Below are 13131 nucleotides of genomic sequence, written 5' to 3' on the forward strand. Positions count from 1 at the left end.
TCTTTCAGTATTACATTGTTTCAGAAAACCAGGCTTCCAGCCCTCCCTGTGACAGGGGAATGTCTCCCTCCATCATAAGCCAGGGAGAGTCAGCAGTAACTTGTTTTTTATTCAAGCAACATTCTTCAGAATAGAAAAGATACCTAAGGATCTAAGCATGATTGCACCAGAAAGCCATTCTGTGTCTTTTGGCTGACACAATGGCGTGGAGTTTCTACCCAAGATGTGTACAAAAATTGCATTTACATATGGAATGGCCTTTACAATGTTATTTTCTTTATATTTGTCTCCACATCTCTGAGCATAACTGCACCTTAAAGGCATTCTGACAAACTCTTAAAAAATGTAAGCAGAACAATTGCTTCCTGGATCATAAAATGTGTTCAAATGTTAGGGCCATGAGTGTTCTATTTACACGCAGATTGTGGCAGACTTGGTGTTACAACTTTCTTGGCTTCATCGGCAAACATCTCAATAGAACGTAAGTCATAAGAAAACTTGTAAAACATCTCAAGACTACCTCTGAATCCCAGTTCAAATACGCCTGAATGGGACATGCAGAGTTCAATGAAATGGAAAGAAAGTCAAACGTAATCCCTAACCAATCATGAGAAACAAGGAAAACCAATTTTGATGACCAATGCTTAGGCTGCGATTGAATTGTATGTCATATGCAGAAAAATAACATTCTTTGAAAAGCTACATAAGGGGTGTCCCGGGGGGTTCCAGGGGCAGGGCCCAGACATTCTCATTTTTGCAAACATGGTGCAGCACTGGGAAAGGAAGATTATGGCAATCGTTTTATATAAATTTCCTGTAACAGCTGAAACTCTGCATTTACCTCTATCTATCCCTTGAATGGCTGTGAGCTAAAAGGTCTAAATGTAACTCCCAAGCTCTATAAATAAATGTATGTTGCAGTTAACTATTCAATCCAGCATAGAAATAAAGCAGGTTACCTATTCAAGAAATGCTGATACCAGCAAATAACGACAAGGCATGGAGGCATTTTTCAACAGTACTCAGTAAAAGGATTTATTCAGACACTGGCGATCAATATAATATTTTCAAAGAAGAGGATTGCTCAGACGGTATCTTTCATGATCTTGGTCAGTTTCAGGATCTTAGTTCTGGTAGACATATCAATATATTTGTCCCCAATGCTGACAAGCATTCCTCCCAGGATAGTAGGGTCGGTCTGCAGAAAAAGAAAACGGATGTCAAAATTTTCCACATTTACCATTCTCACTGCAGCTTCTACGGTCCCTTTAGCCATTACTGACCCATTTTAATTTAGGTGACTTGATAGTTTTAAAGGTCACACATCTGGGTTTCTGGTCTGGGTTTCTGATTTTACTCAGACTGATACAGTGTGAATATTTTTGTGCTTTTTACTATACGATGGTGGGCAGAAGCAGATACACAACATGATTTAGGGTTCTAAAAACCATGAACCGGAAGAATCACATGTATGTATATGCAGCCTTGCCTGATCTTCAGAGAATTCAAGAAGCAGAACTACCTGTTGTCATGAACTGATTAACCTCCCTGGCAATATGATTTTTTTTTTTAAATGTCAAAGCGGTACATTTGACAATAAAAAATACTTATTTTAAATTTCCTGTCGGTCCTGCCCCCCAGTGCACACTTGCATGCCAACCTGGCATCTGCATCCCCTGGCCTCGTGTCCCCAACATTCACACACCAGCCATCGCAAAGGGGGCGCAGATGCCGGGACACCGAAGAACACCATGGACTTATGGGGACCAGGTAAGCCCTCAATTCCACTCCGTGTGGCGCTCAGGGTTAGCGCCAGGGAGGTTAATATTCAAACACTGATCAATGAGAAATCAGTGTGCAAATCACAGTTCTTGTAATCCGAACACCACCATTTCTGGAGGTTGGTTTGCATTCAGCAGATTTGCACAAAGAGTGACCGTATCAATTTTTCTTGGCTGGGTTTGTTGTTTTGAGGCACCATTAGTCCTGAATGGGTATAGAAAGAGATGAACTGGTAAATTGCCCACAGAAAGCATCCTTGGAAACCAAAAATACCAATGGCAGTTTTATTACTTTATTACTGTTCACAAATCACAAACTAACCTTGCCAGCCAATAATAACATATAAAGACCTCTTACCTTGGTCTCCAATTTCAAAGATTCTCCCTTGGAAAGGAAGGCGTTCAGAGCTGACTTCAGGTCTGTCAAGCTTGCTTCATCCAGAGGCTAAAGAGGAGAACAAATTGCTATGAGTTACTGATCTGGTGCAAACATATCATGCAGAACTGGTGCAAATATTTCTGGATTTATATATTTTAAAGCAGAGTAACAGACTTTAATAGCACAGCCGGTCATATGACTTACTGAAGCCGTAGTGACGGAGCACAACACTTCTCCTCGATGGGCGCTCATGATCTTGGTGAAGGAATTGATCACATCAGAAGTGTTACTCAGACGACCATTCTCAGCCAGCAAATCTGCAAGATACAGTAATACAATTACTATCACACAGCAGAATAAGGATTGACAGAATACATTACATGTAGTGAGCAAACATTTTTACAGCACAATGCAACATTCTCATCCATCCTGCTTAACTGGAGGCTCAACATAGTCCAACTTATAGGGAAGGTGACTTATGTACTGTAGGCCTGTGACCTCTTCCAGTATTCAAGATCACATGGATCCATGCAAAAACTAACTTGTTCCCTTAAATATACCTTTGAAAGTGGTTTATTAGATTCGTATTAACTCATACTTTCAAAGCTTGATAGTCAATTAGAAAAGGTGTAGTTGCTCTGCAGGTCTGTCCTAGGATGGCAATTCAGTTATTCTATAGAAACAGTATGGTGAGAAAGCATTGTCACCCTGGGACAGGAACTGGAAAGACCACTGGGTGAATATGGAAAGTAAAAAACCATATATAGGAACTGGTAAAGCTAAACATATTAAAACGTTTGTTCTTAAATGTAGATATGCTTTAATAGAAAGAGCAATCATCTAGCTTCAACCTCAAGCTATACTTTCATTTACTTTTACCCAACTTTACCAGACTGTTGGTAAATTCCGGTGCTGTGGCCATATGTTCTGTAAGGGGGATCCGCTGATTTTATATTCACACTGTCAACAAGCAGCACAAGGGCCAGCTTGTTTATAAATGGAGTATGTAAAGGCAGCAAATATAGTGCTTACCACTTAACTTACATCCAAGAATGCCAGCAACTAAAGAAGAATTAAATCAGTTTTTAAATAAATATATATATATAAGTAGTAGAATAAAAGTGTAACTGTCCTCACACATATCTATAGATAAAGGTGTGTGAAGCAGTGACATTTTCTTCTGCCTGGAACGCAAGCTGCCCCAGTATCAACTCCCTCCAAACAAGGGACAAGGGACGAGATCTATTGGCTAATAAGACTGTACCAAACTGCCCTCCCATCACTGCTATGGTGCAACCGGTATTATGAGAAGTAGAGAGCAACCCAGAGAAAAAAAAAAAGAAAAGTTTTGTTATTGTATACCACTTTCCTCTACACTTCTGTGTAAGTGATCAATGAGCATTTACTGTATTTTACTGAATGGATTAAGGCACCATGGCCGTGTGCACTGTGGGATTCTCTTGAGTTATAGCATACCTAAACTCAACTTTTTTACTTCACGTAAAAGGGTAGACCATAGATATATATAAAAATTTTATTTGAAAAGGGTGCAGCACCGCCTCTTTAAGTCTTGATTGATGCGGCAATCAAGACTGAATGGGAGCGCAGAGCCTTCTGGGATACCTACGTCATGCATCCCAGGAAGCTCCAAGTGCTCCTTCTGCGCATGACTGATTATCAGGCATGTGCAAAAGGGGCATTTTTTTCCACTAAGGGGAAAGAGATGCCGAACTCATGCATGCGCAATGAGATCAGCTCACTTTGTTCCCCCTTTACAGCACGCTCCGTTATACGATCACCTGCGCCGTGCGAGATGTAGCAAAAAGACAGAAGATGGCGGTGCCCATTGCTTCCTCAGCACTGGGACAAAGAAGAATTCCAAGATGGCGCAGGACCTATTTGTGGAAAAGTCCAGCACCATCGAGGTATCTGCGGGATTAAGGTAAGTGTGATTTTTTTTTTTTTTTACTTTGGTTCCACTTTAAGTTTTAGAAAACTTAAACTAAACAAAAACCAGATTAGTTTTAGATATACTTCTTCATATCACAGGAGGAAACCATTGCATATGATGTGAGGGCACAAAAGAGACCCCATTGCAGCAAGAACACAAAGACAACATCCTCTGCTTTACTAGATTACTACTATGGCGTTTGGGTAACACAGCCTCACCAATGTTACCATAAAACAGAGAGGTCAGCATATAGCAATGGCAGGAACGGAACAATAACACTTACTGACAAAGTTTGCGGTAATAGGAGAAAACTTCTCCTTTGTTACGAGATCGGTAATAGTCTTCTGTTTCAGTGCACGCTTCACATGGGGATTTGTAATGACGCTGGACAGCTTGGGATCTTTAATAAGTGCCTGGAAAAAAAAAGGAAAAGGGATATGTAAATTGATGTGTTGAGAGACAAATTGTAATTATAAATTGTTCAGCAAATCACCAGCAGTGGTCCCTTTGATCAACTATTTAATCAGTGCAATTAGTATCATGTATAAATCACAGGCTTAAAGTGGAACTTCGGCCATATAATCAAGGTTCATTTTGGGTTGTTGTGCAGAGCGCTGGGAACAGTTAGAAATTGGTATTTTTTGCTGCCCTAGTAATAGAGATTTCTCCCTACTTGTTGTCACGTCACTAGGACAGAGACAAAACTTTTCTAAATAGCACACTGACAAGTTTACCTTTCTAAAGCAGGGAAGGGATCAAGTTTATCTTTCAAGGTTTACTGCTGCCTGTGTACAAACAGGAGGTCTCTGTGATAGGTGTGATAAGAGATGAAGTAATGGTCAATCTTTGACATTTACCATTATAAACCTTTGTCCTCTTTTTATCCAGAGCAAAAATTAAAAAGTTCTATTAATATAAGAAGTTACCATACAAAGTGCTAGAAAAATGTAATTATATTTGGGTGGATAAGGACAACCAGAGCGTAGCCATATTTGCTGTCAGGCAGTAAGCAGCATCATCATCATTTATTTTTTTTTAGACCTGTTAATTTTAATGTACGCTTAGGGATTGCAAATGTGATTATTAGACAGCTGTGATCAGGTCTGGAGCCAAAATAGTATTATGATCTCACTCAAAAAGCTCAATGTAAACGGCCTTTGTAAGAAAAGAAATCATCTGTCCTAAATTCTATTTCTCTATAAACAAAAAATGATCACTGGCTGTAAAATCTCCACTTACAGACACTCTGTTCAGTTCCTTCTCCACCTGATCAAGTTTCTTCTCCTTGGAAGCAGCGGAGTAGAGAGCGGTGGCATAGCGACCTTCCAGACCATAAACCTGGATTGGGGGCTACAAGTAATACAAAGTTAGTCCAATCCTTGCAGAAATAAAGGAAGATAAAACGGTATGTGATTGTCATGCATATGCAAGATTGTCATTCTGTAATTTCACAGATCAGGAACAGGTCAGGGAGTTCCTTTACCTCCGTACATTTACTTTTACCAGGGAGAAGGGGAATTGGATAAAGCTGCATTTGAGTGACAAAGTCTGCTGGGACTGCTGACACATCATCCAGCAGTAATCCCAATTATAGAATACAGGTAGTCCCTGGGTTAAGGACCTCCCACATACGGATGCCTCCTAGATACCAATGGGGCTTCCCTGCTCGATGTGTGCAGAACAGAGGCTTGAAGGGGGAGGGGATGGTTTGCATAACTTGCAGAAAAAATCTTTTGCTAAACACAGCTGAGGTTGTGGGTGATCTTAGGGATCTTGGGGAGGTGAGCCCCTTGTAACACTTTATTGACCAAGACAAACTCTGCAGTTGTTTCTTTTTGAATATCAAAGCACAGCTTGCTCCAGAAGTTAATGAATGCTTATGTTTTTTTTTGTGATTAACTCACAGTGATGATTTTTTACAGTAACTGACACCACACTGCCTAATATTATGTTATAACAAACATCTGTCCTAATTGCATTTATTAAAATAATGTACCTGTTCCAACTTACATACAGATTCAACTTAAGAACAAACCTACAGTCCCTATCTCGTATGTAACCCAGGGACTACCTGTAAGAACAAAGTGAGTTAAGTGAACATGTTTAGAAATTAATGGTTTGTGACAGTGTCTCTTTCATTTATAAGAAAAAGAAAAAAAATGTACTTACCCTAACCAGCTTGGCAACTGGTCTGGTTGCACTAGTGCTGAAGGAACGCACCTAGAAAATAAAATACAAGTTATTACAACTGAAATAATAATTCTGTGTAAAAGAAGATTAAGGAACTGAATAATTATTATAAAGGGTCTGATCACGTTCCAGATAAAGTGACACGGAGGTGTATCACTCCGCAAAATGAGCGCCACCTGCTGACCAACATAATTATTCCTAACACACTTTTTTTGTACTATATGTATCTTTTACAGGTGTATGTGTTAGTAATACTTCAGGTGGAAAGAGAATTTTGCAGCATTCTGACATTGCTATAAAATTGTAGGGGGAATAAGGCTACGTACACACGTCAGATGATTCTCGTCCAATAATCGTCCCATCTGGCTTGTGTACAGCGCTCTTTATCTGAACGACCATCCTGGCGGATCCACAGACGGAGAATGATCGTAATGAAAGTGAAGGGGAGAGAGCGCAATGGGGTGCCACTCCATTATTCTCCCCCTCCCCATAGAGTAGAACGGTGCTGTGTGTACAGCGCTCATTCATGCATCGTGCAATCTTTTGTCGTTGGAAAGGATCTTTCACGATCCTGCACGTGTGTACGCAGCCTCCTCTCTTTATACACAATAACCATTAAAGCAAGAATTCTCCCCACAACTCTCTTTGACTTTTGCTTTCCCTTATCTATGCCAGTCACAATTACGGCCAATGTCAACGAGCTGCAAATGCTGCTTCTTCCAGTATAGCTTAACTTCCTAAACGGTAACCCAGAGTGTGACTCGGGGTAAAAAAAAAAAAAAAAACAGATGAAAGCGGCAACCCCGAGCCACACTCAGGGTAGCTAAAAAACTAAAAATAAAGCCTTAACTGGTCCCATCGGTGTCCTCCAGTGTCCTGCCTGCCCTCTGGCCGCATTCTCTTCCTCGATCGTTCCCCCGACGAGTGTGCTGATGTTCCCGAGGAGTTCCTAGGGACGCGCGTGCGGCCATCGGTAGGGGCGGGGCAGGAATTTCAAATTATTTTGTATTGCATTTAACACAAAATAACTGTATTGATTGCAATACAGCGGATTTGTATGTCTCAAAGCAGTATTTTACAGTATAACAGTCAAATCATGTCAAGTTTATTAAATGTATTATTTTAAAATGATTTTGTGTTTCAAACTTTATTATACTCATACTATTATGAACAGAAATGAACTGCCCAGGAGGTTAAAAAAAATTCTGGGAAGGGTACAGAGAGTGCTCGGGTTCAGCGCCAAGGGCACGGGGGACCCGCTCAGACTCCGCGCCAAGGGCACGGGGGACCCGCTCAGACTCCGCGCCAAGGGCAGCTAGCTCATGAAGATCTGGTTGGGTTGCAGCTCTGGATACTCCATGACACCCGGCACTGAGTCCAGAATGTATTATAGGGGTCACCTCTATGGAAGCAAAGATAACGGATTTATTGATTGAACAGGAACAAAATTCCAACGCGTTTCAGAGCCTCCAACCCTCACTCTTCATTGGGGCTCAGACAGTGTATGAGCTGTCAATATCTGGACTCTATTGGTCTTGGTGATTTCAATATCAGTTCCAGCTAAAAGCTCAATGACTTGCAAAGGGTCACAGATTGGGACAAGCATGCAGCAAGCAAAGTCCCAATGTTAGCCCCTACACGCTATTAGAGCAGCATGACAGCCCACATCACATGACCTGCTGGTGAGGTCAGCAATGGCGACTTCCCTAACACACATAGCAATGTGAAAAGAACTGAGAAGGAAAGGAAAGCGCTGTTGCCATTAGCAACCCAATTGGTTTTATTACATTTATTAGATTTTTTTTTTTATATCTTATTATTGGTTAGTTGGTAAGTTTTCTAATTCTTTCCCACCCTAGATGATGATACAGCCCTGGTAGGAATCTCTCTGACCTCTAAAGCAGGACCTGTGATCTTCATTCACCCAGAGGTGTCCATGCAGGGAGGTCTCCTCCATAGAACACGTGACAGAGAGGACACACAACAGGGACACAAAGTACACAGGGGCCGGTGAATATACAGAACACAAAGAAACATCCCATCCCTTCAAATCTAATCCCTAAGCCTTCTCTTCCCGTTTTTACCTTCAAGGAGATCCTGCCAGCCGCTGCCATCTTCTCCTCAGGCCGCTTGCTCTAGGTCACACCGGCGCCTCCCACAGACAAGTCACTTCCTACGCCTGTCAACGTAAAAAGAACGCAAGGCACGCAAAGCCGCAATGTCTGCCGGGAAATGTAGTGCAGAGGCCTGCACCGCTTACTGCGCATGCGCGACTAATGTAGGTTGTAAAACCTTAGAAATGTATATAAAATTAAATCAATGTAGCATATACATTAAAAAAATAAAAATAAAACAATGTTACTTTCTCACGTTTTAAGTAACCTAATGATTATTTGCTTTATAAAATGTATAATCTCTCTCTATATATATAATCTCTATATATAATGTATACCCCTATTTATTGTACAGTGTTGTGTAATATGTTGGCGCTATATAAATCTGTTTTGAATTATTATTAATAATATCAGTATTAATATTACCATATAATATATAGATATATTTATATATATATATATATATATATATATATATATATATATATCTATATATATATGGCCTAGATCTCAGGACACTTATTAGCGAATCATGGGGTTATTTTATTTTTTTTAAGTTGCACAGGAATGTGAGATATAGATAACATTACTCTACACAGTGTGAGTAAACCAGTGTTATTACATGGAGGGATCGCAAATGAAAGGGATTTCCAGTTTGTTAAAGCGAAACTAAACCCTGCAGCACAGGTAGCAAGTTTGAAAAGACGGGTTTTCTTTTAAATGAGGAGAAAGTAGGAGCAAGCCGAATATGATAAAGAAGACCATTCCAGAGAGCCGGGGAAAAAACTTGGAGCTGTGCGTGTGATGAGGTTTTATGCCTGATTTATCAATGAAATATGCGTATGTTCGACGCGTGTATGTACACGCCGGTCAGCAAGCTCTATTACCGCAAGTCAGGCCCAAGTTCTAGTGAACTTGCCTTCCCATTTCCTGCAAAAGTGAGCAAAGATCGCGAATATGCCAATTAAGGCGAATTGCGTGATTCAGGAGATGTTAACCTGAATGGTGAGGTGATAGCAATTTATTAGCGCACACCTGCGCCCTGTTCTGTACTCATCTCCAGTCCATTTTACAGGTCAGTTTGAATCTTTAATGCTTGATGTTTTTTTGTGTGTTACTTTTCTTATGTTACATTTTACAAACTTGCTTCATTTATAGTTACATTTGTTGCAACACTACAAACTCATTTCTATCAAGCTGGATATATACTAAGTGGCACTTTCAAATATGTCATCACACAATAGTATGAGTGTAAAAAAAATATGTGAACAAACATTTGTGACCTGAATAAAAAGTCAATTTAGTTTGGCTTTAGAGAAATCAAATATCTTAGTAAAGGATTATAGGCAAACATGTTAGTTTCATCTGTTGCACCAATGTTTTTGTGCCTGGTTTGTAATGCCAGTTTCTGTAGTTTAGCAATTTGTTGTCATTTTTTCCACAAGTATTGAGTACAAATGTCTGCATGGTTTCCACTCCAAACTGCTACTTGACCCCCTCATTGCCGTTGTCCCATTGTCACATATTGGTATTTGAATGTTTTATGTACATAGTCCTTTTCTGAGTGTCCCCACACAACTCCTCTGTTCATTTGTAGTAGTGGTATAGGTTTGTTGTCATTGTGCTGTCTGATCTTAGCACTATTGTATACAAACACACTTCCACTTGCTGTTCAAACTATTTTTCAATTAGTTGTCCAGCTGAGTTGCATACTCATTCTAACACACCTGATGGTGATGGAAGGAGGTCCAGGTCCAGGTTGCCAAGCACAACATTAAACCACATTGATTGCCAAGCTCACAAGCAGGGTCTCGCACTCTTAGAAATGAACAGATGTTGTGTTGTTGCTTAACTTAATGCTCATAAATACTGAAGTGTATGCATTATTTAGGGGTTTACACAAACCAAATAGTACTAGTATATCAAACTTCCAGGGCCAAATCCACTTTGTGCCAAACATTTTCTTGCATATATATATATATATATATATATATACACATACATACACACACACACACATATATATATACACACACACACACATATATACACATATACATATATATATATATACACACATATACATACACTTACTCCCCTCAGCTTGGCAGTGGAAGCACATAAAGGTGGATTCCTTCTTTTAACCAGAAGCAATATCCTGCATGAATGTTGCTTGTAGCCAAGCCCATGATATCAGAAATCATAGGAAGAAATAGGCAATCTTTTCAATGTGAAGGAACATGGTCCAAAAAGCCCTCTGCCCATTTCTGCCTATATTTTCTCTTTTCTATGTATATGTACACACATCTAAATGCAAACATACATGTTTTGCTTCATGTGCACTCATGTCTATACATACATGCATGAAGCAAAACACGTAATATACACAAAAAATTAGAAACTTACCTTAATGAGGACTGTGCAAAAGTGCAGTGCATTTTTCAACTGAAAACAGTTCAGGTGCACATAGCGGGTCTGCCTTGGCCCACAATTGTGAGCTACACTCTCCTGAAGTTTGGCACACAACTATGCGCATCAAACAGCTGAGTTGTGCTGTTTTTAGCCTTTCAAACAATTCAGAGAAAGGCAACATCAAGAGGAACTCAGGCTGAGAAAAACTAGTATAGGCAGGGATAAGGGCAAACATGGTGAAAATGGTTCCACTCCTTTGATATTTTATGACACAGGGAAGAGCTGCTATAGTATGGCATGGAATTTGTGGATGCATCCTGGCCCTCATTCAGCCTTGCCAGGCTCCATATTAACCAGGAAAAAAAAAAAAAAGGACAGTCACAGGTTTTGTAACTGTCAGTCCAGTGCTTTAGGCTTCCTGCAGCATCCATGACCATCGCATTCATTTAAGACCACATACAAATCAGCAGAGACAATTTAAAATATATAAGACTGAATAGCTAGCCACATGGTGCTTGGATTGTCTGTTGCCATCATACAACTATTGCTGTCTCAGGGGTACCCCAAAAAGTCTGGCTGTGGGGAAGTCTATCCATACCTGTCCGATTGAGCAATGTGCTTTTATTGGTAAATCTGGTTTCTGTTTGTTGCTTTTACTTATGAGCTTCTTAAGCTTATCAATTAATTCATTTTTAAGCAACTTTTTGGAGCAGTGAAAGGAAAGGGAGGTCTTATAAAGGCATTTGGGCTTTTCATTAGAGGAAAGGAATTTGTGTGCATTTTAAAGTGGGTCAACCATTGAGAGATGCAAACTGAACACATTCTACAGAAGGCCAATTGCTTTGATGTAAAGATGATCTGTTGGTTTCAGTAATTTCTGCCACACAGCTGAAGTAAGCATGCAGATAATGGTGTGACAATTGTGCGACAACCTGAACTGCATCGTCATTCTGGGTCAGGGGTTCAGGTCAGAAATTGCAGAGGATAAGAACATGGACCATGCAAACTAATTGTTTCTTGGGAACCAGGTAGTAAAACTCTTATTGCCTGCACAGCAGGGCTGGAATGTGGAGAAAAAGCAGAGTAACAGATATAAGCTTATTGCTGTTCTTCGTCTCCTTTCACGGTCAATTGACAGGCCGGGGTAGGTTCAGGATAATTTTGGCTCAGAAAATAGAAAAAATTATTTTTTTTAACTGATACCTAAATTCAGAAAACAAGTACTATGTGGAATGTCTCTGGATTGAAGCCAAATTTAATCTTTTATTCGTTACTTTGTTTTCTTTAAGCAATCATCTGCTTTTTAAAGACTCACAACCACAAAGATGTCACTTCGATTTTGTTTATTTTGCAAGTGCTGTACATGGCATAAGTGAATGCTGTGCAAAATTCACAAACAAAAATATAAATTACATTCATCATCATAATTACCCCCCATTTTTTTACATCACAACTTGTTCTCTCAGTTATTCCAAACAAAAAGGAACACAGCACAGCCTCTCTGGCCCTTCTGCACATGCTCCTTCATACTGGAAAGTCACATCAAAAATTTGACAAAACAAAGCAAAAACTTCCTTTAAAACAGGATTAAATATTTAAATTTACAAAAACAGAAGCTCCATCCACCAGTTTGTGGTGGGCGAAGCAAAGGCTGATCTTTTAATTCGATTCAGCATTCATGAAGGCACAACAGCGTAGGGGGGTGCTGAAGGACATCTAGGGAAAAAGAAACCATGAAATTAGACCGGGAAAGATAATAAAACATATATCATTGGTTCTAGTTTTTATACTTTCTCGATTGATGGAGGTGCCAAATCTAGTGAAGTTTTTACTTAAATATTATATATATATATATATATATACACACACACACACATACTAACTTATGTGTTAAAGCGGACCGAAACTCAAATTTTACATTCCATAAACTGTTGACAAAGGGTGAAGCACCTTTCATTTGTGTCTTGATTGCTGCAGAGCCTCCCATTCATACGTTACATACGTCAAGCATCCCGGGTGGCTCTTGGCGGTTCCTTCTGTGCATGCCCAATCTCCTTCATGGAGGGGAAATAGATGGTTCTCATGCATGTGCAGCAAGATCCGCACTCTCTTCCCTTTTAAAGTATGCAACATCACCTAATTTCACGCAGTGCCAGATATGGTGACATACTCAAAAAGGAAGAGGGCTGAAGATGGCAGCGCCCTGCATGGATTAGAATTCCAGAATGGCATGGGACCTGATGAAGGAAAGCTCCAGTACGATCCAGCGATCTGGGGATTTTAAAGTGTGTTTTTTTTTTATTT

General features: G+C 39.9%; 2 protein-coding genes across 3 annotated transcripts in view; both read right to left on the bottom strand.

The window, feature by feature from the left end:
- Positions 1-1008: 1008 nt before the first annotated feature.
- On the bottom strand, positions 1009-8494 carry ATP5PO (ATP synthase peripheral stalk subunit OSCP). 2 transcript variants are annotated; one of them, XM_072398258.1, is made up of 7 exons: positions 8386-8494; positions 6281-6331; positions 5351-5461; positions 4395-4524; positions 2365-2477; positions 2140-2226; positions 1009-1198 (listed from the first exon to the last, which is right to left on the bottom strand). In XM_072398258.1, exons 1-7 carry the CDS (start codon positions 8413-8415, stop codon positions 1085-1087), a joined length of 636 nt encoding a protein of 211 aa, XP_072254359.1. In that variant the 5' UTR covers positions 8416-8494; the 3' UTR covers positions 1009-1084. The 2 variants fall into 2 exon arrangements, with proteins under 2 accessions (XP_072254359.1, XP_072254360.1); XM_072398259.1 differs by lacking the exon at positions 8386-8494 and adding an exon at positions 8195-8236.
- A 4002-nt stretch (positions 8495-12496) lies between these two features.
- The window catches only part of LOC140336714 (protein PAT1 homolog 2-like), a 19050-nt gene continuing 18415 nt past the window's right edge, over positions 12497-13131 (bottom strand). Inside the window, exon 13 of the mRNA XM_072420052.1 lies at positions 12497-12543. Within this exon, the coding sequence (XP_072276153.1) occupies positions 12497-12543 (47 nt within the window). The remainder of the gene's footprint in view (positions 12544-13131) is intronic.

Source organism: Pyxicephalus adspersus, chromosome 1 (genome assembly GCF_032062135.1).
Source record: "Pyxicephalus adspersus chromosome 1, UCB_Pads_2.0, whole genome shotgun sequence".
Lineage (NCBI taxonomy): Eukaryota > Metazoa > Chordata > Amphibia > Anura > Pyxicephalidae > Pyxicephalus > Pyxicephalus adspersus.

Bases quoted from the DNA above. Each gene is read 5' to 3' on its own strand.
- ATP5PO (XM_072398258.1), bottom strand. From the start codon at position 8,415: ATGGCAGCGGCTGGCAGGATCTCCTTGAAG. The intron at 6,332-8,385 runs GTAAAAACGGGA...TTTATTTTCTAG, and splicing joins CTGGCAGGATCTCCTTGAAG to GTGCGTTCCTTCAGCACTAG. The intron at 4,525-5,350 runs GTAAGTGGAGAT...TTTTTTTTCCAG, and splicing joins AGGAACTGAACAGAGTGTCT to GCACTTATTAAAGATCCCAA.